Genomic DNA, 12342 nt, shown 5'->3' with positions numbered 1-12342 from the left:
TTTGTGTAAAAATACTTTATAATATATCTTGTAAAAAAATGTTTAAGAACTACAGAAATCATTATTTTTTATTTAAATTTTATACTAAATTAAAACTTAATTGCATTTAATTTTTATATTTGATTTGAGTGATTGTGAAGAAACATCAACAACTTTTAGATTTAGATTTTTTTTTAGTCAAGAGAGGTGTAGGAACAAATACAAACGGTGCAAGAAGCATGAACCCAAAACCGAATGAGAAAGCCCATAACCTGAGCGCGCCTCTGAACCAAATAGCAGAAGCGGATAACGGCAGAGTTTTCTCCTTCTCTCCCTTTCCTCTCTATCACTCTCTGTCCCGCTCTCACTCTCACCACTCTCTTCGTCTGAGAAGCAAAACCTTCACTCGCTCCACAATCCAAAACCCTAACAGCGGAATAGTAATAATAATAGTAATAACAAGACGATGCTGGCATGTCCTAGTAGTTCCCTCCATGGCCTCGCCACGCTGCAACGCCATTCCCAACCATCTCACTTTCTCCTCTCCAATTCTCTCTTCTTCCCTCCCTCCCCTCGCCTCGCCGCTTCCCGCAAATGCAACTTCCGCTCGCTTCTTTCTGGCAGGAGTAGCCGTCGCTCCGCGGTCAGAGCATCCGCGGACTCGCCGGAGGTGTCGGAGTCCGTCGTCAGCGACAGTGGCGTACTGCAGCCGTATTCCGTGAAGATTCCCGTTGGTGATAGACATGTGAGCTTGGTTGCGTGAATTTGTTTCTGTGTTTGCCTTGTGTGTACGTGTTTGGCTTGTTTTGGCTGGGGGTTGGGTTGTGGACTGGAGGTTTATTAGAAGATACTTTTACTTTTCTTTTGTAAAATTTAAGTTACTTAGTTTGTTAACAGCATTTTAGAAAACGTGTCTGACCAGCTTCTTCTTTCAAGGGGAAGAGAAGTCCAAAACCAGCTGGGCAAACACTGCGTAGAATTATTTATGCTTCCTTCTTCTATCTCTTTGAAAGATTATAAATATATTTCATAGTTGTTTAGGTCTGATTGAAAGTATTAAAAGTCAAAGTTATCAAATCCGTATTTATGCTCTGAATTGTTTAGCTAATTTTTTGAGTCATGAATCATAATATGTATCGAATGTAAGATTTAGAGACAATAAAAAAACTTCAAATATATAATATTGGATCATATATACTGTTCAATTTAAACAGATAACACAACTAAACCATAAGTCTCGTGAAACTATATTATTAGTTGTAGTTGAGTTTGTGAAGCCTTTATTTTGGAAGAGTGGAAAGGAAGCAATGGAACAGCCAAACAGTGAATGCATTGAATGAATAAGTAGCAAATAAAGTAGTGAAATAATCAAATAGGGTAAGTTTAGAAGTTAACCTTCAATTACTTTTTTTTTTTAATGATTTAAGCTTCTATGATTTCAATTTCTTTCAAGAGAATTACTGAAGGAAAAGTAAAAAGAATTAGTGGAATGTTGGGAATGTTTGTTGAATAACATGTGAATCACCCCTAATTTTTAGTTATCAACCAGATGACTGTAGCAATAAGCACACATGGTCTATGGAAGCGACTATGCCTTTTTATGGCTCTCATATTGTTTTCATTTCTTTGCAAGATTTTATGTCCTTGAATGCATAGCTTTTATTTTATTTTGATAAATGACAAATCTTCATAATATTTTTATGTTACATTATGGTTGTATTTGGGGTGTTGTTGTAATATCCTAAAATGATTTAAGCTTATATGATTTCAATTTCTTTCAATAGAATTAGTGAAAGAAAAGCAAAAAGAATTAGTGGAATGTTTGGTATGTTTGTTGAATAACACGTGAATCACCCCTACTTTTTAGTTATCAACCAGGTGACGGTAGCAATAACCACACATGGCCTATGGACGCGACTGTGCCTTTTTGTGGCTCTCATATTGTTTTCATTTCTTTGCAAGATTTTATGTTCTTGAATGCATAGTTTTTTTTTTTTTTTTTTTTTTTTTTTTATAAATGACAAATCTTGATAATATTTTTATGTTACATTATGGTTGTATTCGGGGTGTTGTTGTAATATCCTAAAATATATTTATAGAGTAGAATGGTGCATCTAGTACTAGTTTGATTTACATATTAGGTTCTGTGGCATTCTACAGATTTTGGTTGAGACTGGTCATATAGGAAGACAGGCAAGTGGCTCTGTTACAGTTACAGATGGAGAGACAGTAAGTTCCCATACTTCTTCTAGTAATTAGTTTATCCATGATTGTGAACATGAACATGTGGATAAAAACTGTGTTAAAAGAAAAGAAATTTGATTGCTAAATGTTATCATATCTTAGGGTGCATTATGCTCTCAGTTTTGTTAAAAGCTCATCAATAAGGGTGGAGCTACTTGTGTTTTGAGGGTGGTCATGGCCTATGAAGCTCAAACATGGTCATGGATACAAAGATACAACTAAATTAAAAAATGTAGGAGACAAGACTATATATATATATGTATATATATATGTATAGGATTATAAGTATATTAAAATGTGTTAATCATACTTTATAATCTAAGAAATCAAGATAGAAAAGTTCTATAGAAGAGGAATTTATGCAACTATCATGTTTGGTGATCCTCATTGAAAAATAGAACTTCTAAGTCTGGTTCATTAATAGATAAGCTAGCAATCTCTAGAATCCCATTATCATCCGATGAAAAGTCATCTTCTACAATATCCCCCAATTTAATTGTCTCTTCATTGTATGTTGAGGAGTTTCTTAAGGGAAGAAGAAGGTTGATATGCACAAATACTAGATCGTCTGTATTTTGAGGTGTTATCTTATTTCTTTTCAAGGAATGTATAAATGAGTAAGTACTCCAATTTCTTTCACTACAAGAACTTGATTGTCCAAGTAACATGAGTGCTATCATTTGAGGTGTTGGTGCATGAGTTCAATGAATAATCCACCATGATTTTGCATCCATTTCACATTTGTCCCTAAAAGAGTCTACATTGGAAAAACCTTCCCTTTCATTTGGGAAGTTTCACATTTTATAACTAGTCTCCTTACATGCACATCATCAAAGTACCTTTTAAAACACTTCCTTTCATGCGTAATTTCCATGCTTGATATTAGTGTTATCGATAACGAAAAATATCGGAGATCCAAAATTCCTTTATTAAATTATAAAGGATTATGGTGGAAGCATTGCGGTTAAAAGAAATATGATATATGCATATAGATAAATTAAAAACGAAAACAAAAATATAATGGTAATAGTGTTAGTGGTGGCTAGAGCAGGATCGCCAGTGGTGGCAAGCGATGGTGGTGAGCGGCAGTGGCAAGCGACAATGTCATCGACGACCATCGATGGCAAACAATAGCACCAGCGGTGGCAAGTAGCGGCCGGATTGAATAACAAAGAAGAAGAGGTTGTAATGTAGATAGGGTATTAGGTTAAATTGTAGTGTTTTTATTGGGTTAGGTATGGCCCAACTTTTAAGAAAATGATAATTTGGGCTGATAACCCAACAAAAGATTAAGAGAAAAGAGCTAGAATTCCAAAATTTGTGGGGTGTAAGGAATGATGGGGTGTACGAAGCAGTAGCTCAACAAGATTCTCTCATGGGCTGCTGCACTTTAGGGTTTATCTTATGCGCACTAGGGTGTCTCTCATGCTGTTGCAGAATAGTTCTTCCCACATGTGCCGCTGCACATCTGCCTCTTCCATTTTGAGATGGGAGCCATGTGCTTGATCACCTTTTTCTCCATTTCTGTTTCATCTCTGCATTCCATGATGCAAAAAGTGGCGACCATGAGAAACCCGCATCACCACTGCAATGTTGTGGCGGCAAGTTGGAAATCCAACAACACTGCTTGATACAGGGTAAGTTTTTTTGAATCTTCAATTAGCTATTCATGACTATAATATCTACAACATTACGAATATATAAACAAAAATTAATATAATTCTTAATAAATGAGTTTATGACTAAATCAATTGTACAAAGTTGGCCTATAAGGTGAGGTTTGTACCAACTTATGTATTCTAATTTGGCCTTATCCTTAGTTGATAGAGGATCTCCAAGACACCCAAATGCTATGGAATGAACATCTGGAACATGGGATTAGATGATTTTGGGTGGTCAGATTATGGGGACACGATAGACTCATCAAATTTTGCTAGGATAGACTTTGAATGACTTTGATATCATCTTAAGAAAGGAAATTATGCCTAACTCAATCTTACACAACCAACTTGTAAGATAATGTTTGCCCCCCTACCACACACACACATACACACACACACACACACACACACACACATATATATATATATATATATATATATATATATATATATATATATATATATATATATATATCATTGTAGTAAGTATCGTACGATTCATGATACGAATCCTACGAAACGATACGATACGGGTGCTTGGCGATACAAATCGCATGTTGTATCGTTTATGTTCATGAATCGTGTTTGATACGATACGATACAAGCCTGAATTGTACGAATCGCGATTCGAAACTCGATACGGGTTGAAATTGGTTTTTGAATTGGGTCGGGTCGACCCACCCTATTGAAACCCTAATTTTTTTTCCCTTTTGTATTTTTGGCGCGCTGATTCAGGTCATCTCCTTCACGTTGCCTACTCCCCTCGTCTCTCTTCTCTTCTCTCCTTTCTCGTTCCTTCCTTCGTTTTTATCTGCGTCTGAGCGAGACGCGAGCCGCAGTGGTCGCATCATGGTCGTGTGGTGGTCGCACAGTTGTCGCACGGTGGTGGCACGGTGGTGGCACAGTGGTGACACGGTGGTGTTCGCACAATGTTCTAGAGTTTTCGCATAGTGGTCTCGTGGTGTTGGTGCAGTGATCTCGCGGTGGTCGCGCGATGCTGAGGTGGTGCCTGTGTCGTGGTGCAGTCTCCTCTGTTTTGTGTATGTTCTGTGCAGGGAGGTTTCTCAAGTTTCAGGTTCTGTTTTTGTGTTTCAGACATGAGTAAATCAAACACAAAATGAGAAGTTAATATTAAATGGAATTATTGTCAGTGTTTCACCAAACAGAAGTGTATGTTTTGTTCTCATACTTGTTGGGGTGGCATAGCAAGGATGAAATAACATCTTGCTCGGACAAAGAAAGATGTCATTCCTTGGTGGGACATCTTGATGAAACAACTTATTTTTTGGATTGCTATAATATAGATTTTTGTAGAAGCATATAGCCACAGTTAAAGGAAACTTATGCAACAACCACATTGTTTTTTGAAGGCTATGTTGCTGAAATTGTGAAATAATGTGGTATATACACATGTATACAATCACTCTATTTCACTATGAGGTTATTTTGTTCTTAATTGTCTCTTTGCATATTTATATATCTTATATATTTAAGTATATGTTACATTTTTATAATGTTTTAAAATGTTTATGAATCGTACGATTCACGATATGATTCACGATTCAAAATTGAGGCTCTCCGATACACGATAGGATTCACGATTCAACTACCATGATATATATATATATATATATATATATATATATATATATATATATATATATATATAGATATATATATTATAATTTGGCTTATTCTCTTGTCATTGTGGGATCTCCGAAAATAATGTGATAAATTTATAATATTTTAAGTTAAAATGTACATAGCAAAATATAATCATAAAATTAATTTAAGAATATAATGTATTACCTCAATGAAGAGATGTGCCACTCTTAGTTTAATAATCAATTAATATCGAGTTTAATACCTCATAAAAGGATGAATGCTCAATTTTTGTCTTTCTTTCACTTTGGTATATGACCTTTCTCGCATTTTTAATCATTGAATCCCACATTTCATATACCAAATAAAGGGAAACTATATTCATATTTGTTTTCTTGAGAACATCATAAATAGGGGAAGTGAAAGTAAGTGTATAATCAACCTTCATCTATCAATCCTCAACCAACACAGTTTCTTTCACAAATTGTGCTCTATCCATATTTTTCTTTGTAAGACGACCATTGATCACTAATAACCATTTCGTGATGTCATTTTTTCAAACTAGACCTCTTGAGCATGACTAAGTTGAAGTAAATTGTGTCGGAGCAACAACAAACAACTTGAATGAGTTGAATTTGTTAAATATTGAGAAAAACTGTATAGGGTTAAACTCCGTTGTGTCTAAAATACACATAGGGTAAATATATTTATAATAAAGAGTGATGCAAGTATATATGACAACCAAACATAAATATGGTAAATAGAAGATATTGTTAAAAACAGTATCAACAATATTTGTCAATATGAAACAATGTTTGTTTTCCTAATAAACAATAGGTGCTATGTTTCCCTAATTAACATAAAATGCAATATATCTAACACTCTCCCTCAAGCTGATTACAAATATAATCCATTCTCGGCTCCCTCATTTGAGTTAACGAACTCAGTCTTGATGTCTCCAGATACAATAATTACTCGAATGAAATGACAATTAATCTCAATGTTTTTGGTCCTCTTGTGAAAGACAAAATTAGAATTGTTTGAAGAGCAACTTGATTGTCGCATATAAGTGTTATTTGAGTGACATTTCCAAATTGTAACTCTTTAAGCAATTGGTTAAGTCGAACAAGTTTACAAGTGACTGAGGCTATATCTCTATATTCTGCTTCTGCACTAGATCTTGCCACAACATTTTGTTTCTTTCTTTTCCAAGAAATCAAGTTACCATCAATGGAGACACAATATGCAGAAGTAGATATTCTAATAGAAGATCCTGCCCAATCAACATTTGAATAGCAAACAACTCTTGTATGGTTATTGGAACCGTATAACAAACCTTTTTCAAGAGATCCTTTAATGTACTTTAATATATGGATGAATGCATTCCAATGATCTTCACATGGGAAATTGAGAAGTTGGCTCACCACACTAACTACAAACGAAATGTCAAAACGAGTAACTGTAAGGTAATTTAATTTTCCAACCAATCTTCTATATTGTGCAGGATTGGAACTAGGCTCCCCCTAATTTGGTAGGAGTTGGGTATTAGGATCCATGGGTTTGTCAATAAGTTTTGAATTTATCAACCTAGTTTCCTCCAAAATATCCAATGTGTACTTCTTTTGTGATATAACAATACTATTGTTGGATTGTGCTACCTTAATACCCAAGAAATATGAGTTTGTCAAGATCTTTTGTCTAAAAATGGTGGCAAAGGTGTTGTTTCATCTGAGAGATGCCATGGTGGTCATTTCCTGTAAGAACACTGTCATCAACATATACTATCAAATAGACACATCCAACACTTGAGTGACGGTAAAAGACAAAATGATCTGCCACACTATTGAGTCATGCCAAATTGTTGAACAACACTGCTAAGTTTGCCATCCTAGACCCTTGGAAATTGTTTTAGGCCATATAAAGATTTGCGAAGACTACATACTAATCAGAAAGACTCCCCTTGAGCAACAAATCCGGGAGGTTGCTCCATATAAATTTCTTCCTACAAATATCTATTTAGGAAAGCATTTCTGACATCCAATTGATATAAAGGCCATTGTTGAAGAGCAGCCATGGCTAGAAATAAACGAATAGAAGCCATCTTTCTGACAAGAGAAAAAGTATCACCATAATCCAATCCAAAAATTTGTGTAGCCTTTGGCTACAAGTCAAGCTTTGAGGCGATCAATATTACCACCAAAACTAACTTTGATAACAAAAATCCACCTGCAACGAACAACAAATTTCCCAGACGGTAATGGGACGAACTTCCAAGTTCCACATTTCTGAAGAGCACTTTGTTCATCTAGCATGGTCTGATCCCAACCAGGATGGACTAAGACTTCACTGACTGATTTAGGAATAGACACATAAAAAATAAACGAAAGATAGTTATAAAAAGGTGAAGATAATCTATGGTAACTCAAAGTAATATAATGTGGAGAGAGATTACAAGTAGAACATATATCTTTATGGACAATAGTGGGAAGGTCAAACTAAGTTGTCAGAGTCGGAGGAGACAAAATAATTGGCACTTGAAGTGAGTCACTTGGTGGTTATTGGGGATGATGTCTTCGATTATAAACCTTAAGGAGTGGTGGAGGAGGGGAATATGACGGTGGACTATGGACAATAGGAGGATCACATATAACATAAATATTAACTATAGTAGATGGACACACATTAGAAGAAGAAGGATCCTTAAAGTAAAACGAAAACTCATTGAAGATGACATTTGCAGACACAAAATAGTTGTTAGAGAACTTGAAAACCACTTGTATCATTTTTGTGATTGAGTAAACCCAAAAAAAAACACATTTTTGTCTTCTAAGAGATAACTTATCAAGACCAAGATCAAAATTATGAACAAAACATATAGACCCAAAAACTTTGAGAGGCAAGGGAATTTTGTTATCTAAAACTAAAAATGACATACGATTAATAAGATAACATGCAATAAGAATAACATCACTCCAAAAATGTTGATGAACCTCACCATGAATTAAAAAAGTGCGAGTTGTTTCAATAAGGTATCTATTGCGCTCAACCACCCCTTTTGTTAAGGTGTATAAGCACATGAAGTTTGACGTAGAATGCCATGAGAAGCCATAAATTGTTTAAAAGAATTTGAAAGATATTGACGACCATTATCACTTCGCAAAGTTTGAATTGGAACACCAAATTGAGTTTTCATTATAAAATGTTTGAAAGATAATCAGAACGATTTTTCATTAAAAATATCCAAGTACATCCGGAATAATTATCAATGAAAGTAAAAAATATTGAAAAATTAAATTAGACTTAATACGACTTGTTCCTTAAATGTTAGAGTGAACCAAGGCAAAAGGAGATGAAGTACGTTGTGACATATTACTAGGAAAGGAACTACAACTATGTTTTCCTAATTGAAATGACTCACACATACCAAACTAGACAACTTGGATAAGCTAGAAACAAACTGTTGTAATTTTGCCAGATTGGGATGACCTAGCTGAACTTGGAGGAGAGATAGAGACTTCATCATAATGCCATAATGTGTAGCAGGGCGGAGATGATAAAGACCATGCTTACCAGTAATGTGATCTATGCCTCAAGAGTCGAGAACCCAAGGACCAATAAACGAATATTGAGTCAGGCCAACAAAAGATGTAGCTCTGCATGCAACATAAGCGATGGAACTTGAGGGCTTACAGTCCTTACACCATTTAAAAAATTCATTGATGATAACAGATTTGTCAGTTGGATCAAATGAAGGAGGATCCACAATAGATGATTGTGAGGGAAGATCATTTTGGGCAACAACAGTAGATCGAGGAGGACAACCATGTAGTGCATAACACCTGTCAATTTTGTGGGCTAGCTTGCCACAATGGTCTCACTTGGGATGCCCTTTTCTTGGCTTGCGAGAACGAATACATTCATCTCGTTGAGATGCCTAAGTAGAGGAATCATCGACAAAAATAGGTGTATCATTGAGAGGTTTACATGACACACGCAAAAGGGTGGAACATATAGAAGTAAAATTGGGTATAACAGGGGAACCCAAAATTTGATCATGGACATGGGAATATTTATTAGCAAGTCCGTGTAAAGTGAAAACTATGAAGAACTTTGACTGTTGCTCTAATTCTTGGGCAGGAGGTATTATCTCAATAAATTCATGAAGAAGAGTATGCATCTTACCCAAATAATCAGCCATAGGATCTTGATTTCGAGGAGCAACAACATTAAAAAGGTTGTGACAAACACCATAATGACATTTGAGTATCATTGGTGTATAACAATTTGGCCTATTCCCAAACATTTGAAGAACATGTGCTGTAGGCACGAAACATTTATTTTAAAGAAGATTGGATGGTATTCTTGAGAATCATGCATAGCTGAGCATTAATTCTCTTCCAACGTGGAAAATCACCGAGAGCAATATCAATCACTTTTTGAGTAAGATGATCAAGACACTCTTGACTCTCAAGTCAAAGTTTAATGTTTGACGCCCAAGTCGCATAATTTGTGCCATCTAATTTATCAATGGGCAAGTGCACATTGGCATAGTTAGTAAAGATTGATAGGTCAGACACACCGGTGGCAGAAGAGGTTTCAGAATTGGAGGCAATGGAAGACGCCATGGCCGAAGAGAAAGAAAAAACCCTAAAACACTAAAGAGGTCCGGTTGGATCAATGAGACCAAATCTAGAAAGAGGATGACAAGGTGATGCCGACACAGGTGATCGTTGCAGGAGAGGAGTGGTGATGCGCCATAGGGAAACAAGAGGAAGCGCGACTTTGAACGGCGTGTGAGGGAGTGTGGCTGCTCCGATGGCGGCAATTCTGGCTCGTGGAGGTCGTCTGGACGTGGCGATCAAAACCGTGTGGTCGCCAGTTGGAATTGACACTCCAGCAACGACAAAAGTTGCAGTGACAAAGGCGACTGAAAAAAAATGCCAAAAAGACCTAATCTTTGATACCATGTTAAATATAGAGAAAATTGTATAGGGTTAATCTCCCTTGTATCTAAAATACACAAGGTGAATATATTTATAATAGTGATACAAGTATATATGGCAACCAAACATAAATATGGTAAATAGAAGATATTGTTAAAAACAGTGTCAACAATATCTACCAATATCAAACAATGTCTATGTTTCCCTAATAAACAATAGACCATATGTTTCCCTTATTATCATAAAACGCAATTATCTCAAGAGTGTCGCACAAATTAAATTTTTAGTGTAGGTAGCATCAACTGCAATTTGTGGGATCCGAGAAAATTGTTGGCGAATATCATTATTTCTTTTTGTATTTTTGGCAGCAAAAATATTTTGTAATGTAGGATTTAAGGTGTTTACAACACAAGGAGTCCAATAGATTGAAGAAAATTCTAACTCGGGAGCATATGTGTTGCCTCACAAATATCTGTGTTATCAATAACAATTTGTACCACATTTGTTGGCCCAATCTCCATGATTGCATTGCATGTCTCCTATTAATTACTGAAATAATGGATTTCATAAACTCATTACGAATGTATTAATTATTAGGAAAAATGATCAAACTTTAAATGACCTATAAGGAGCTGAAGCTTCATATTTTTCGGACTAGTCAAGTGCAAGGTTTAAATTTGGCTTGTTTAAACAATTGAGTCCAGCTTGAGGATCACATTTGCAGGCTAAGTTTGAACTTTTATGTTTAAGTGTTCAGCTTTACTTTACTAGTTTACACGTCCTAAGTATTAATCTTTTACAAAGAAGGCAATTGTAGAAAATTTGTTGTGGGTTCAAAATATGGTTAGTTTTTTTATGTACCTTCTGCAAATATGGTTCAAAATTTGTTGTTATGTACATTCTGCAAATATATTGTTAGCTGGCTTAAGTAAACTCTTTTATTTTATTTATTGAATAAAATTGGTAATATTTTTCATTGTTTTAGGATGGAAACAATCATTAACTTGTTGATGAGGAATTCAGCATTTATTCTTTTGAAATTTCAAGCTGCTGTTTTTCATATTGCAGATCGTGTACACAACTGTTTGCTTGGATGATGTTCCTAGTGAACCATCTGACTTTTTTCCCCTTTCTGTTCATTATCAAGAACGATTTTCAGCAGCTGGTCGTACTAGGTATGGCATATACATTTCTGTTTCTAGATTTCTTTTTACTTATTGCATGATTCTTTTCATTTAGTTGTATAATACTTCAATTTACAATTGTTTCAGTGGAGGGTTTTTTAAGCGAGAAGGAAAGACAAGAGACCATGAGGTACTACTTATCTAGTCATTAACTCTGGCTTTACAGTAATGTCAACTGCCAAATGATCTTTTATTCTGGGCACCCATCTTAAATTTCAACACTTTGTGACTTGTATTGGTAATTTGCTTTCCTCTATTTGGTTTTGAGATTCACTTTTACTTACAGGGTCTGTTATTGATAGAAAACTGATACACTGATTTGTTATTATGGAAAGGTTGGAATATACAACATGACTATGAGACTTTGTTAACATAAGACTATATACAGAGCTTAGTTACAAGTTAGCTGTTACTGTCTAATAGAACAGTTACTTGCTAACGTACTGCTGCAGTAACAAAAAGCAACTGTCTAACTGAAACAACATCATTGACGAACCTAATACATGTCAGACAGAGTCCTATGCTCACAATAATGATCAACACTTGCATTATAGTTTCCAATCAACAAAATAGTGCAATGTGGAGTGACTGGAATATTGCACTGACTAGTCTGCTCCCCCTCCTCTGTGTTATTATGCTTTTGCCTTAGGAGGACCCATTGCTGTCCTTTTTATATTCAAATACCAACAAAAGCTTTGCATAGATTTAACCAGTTCTATCATTATGTAC

At 35.3% G+C, this 12342-nt stretch overlaps 1 protein-coding gene across 3 annotated transcripts in view; it reads left to right on the top strand.

Annotated features, from left to right (window-relative positions):
- The first annotated feature begins 284 nt into the window (after positions 1 to 284).
- RIF10 (polyribonucleotide nucleotidyltransferase) overlaps positions 285 to 12342 on the top strand; it is a 49765-nt gene continuing 37707 nt past the window's right edge. For 2 of the 3 annotated variants that reach the window (XM_028074660.2, XM_028074652.2), the window contains exons 1-4: positions 285 to 724; positions 2140 to 2208; positions 11498 to 11604; positions 11701 to 11743. In XM_028074660.2, the coding sequence (XP_027930461.1) occupies positions 446 to 724; positions 2140 to 2208; positions 11498 to 11604; positions 11701 to 11743 (498 nt within the window). In that variant the 5' untranslated portion in view covers positions 285 to 445. Of the gene's footprint in view, positions 725 to 2139; positions 2209 to 3811; positions 3861 to 11497; positions 11605 to 11700; positions 11744 to 12342 lie in introns of those variants that run through there. The other variant, XM_085671106.1, reaches the window with a different exon arrangement.

This window comes from Vigna unguiculata, chromosome 1, assembly GCF_037176805.1.
Source record: "Vigna unguiculata cultivar grain cowpea cultivar isolate G323 ecotype 2 chromosome 1, ASM3717680v1, whole genome shotgun sequence".
NCBI lineage: Eukaryota > Viridiplantae > Streptophyta > Magnoliopsida > Fabales > Fabaceae > Vigna > Vigna unguiculata.
Note: the sequence above shows the minus strand (reverse complement) of the source record. Positions and strands in the feature narration are given on the sequence as shown.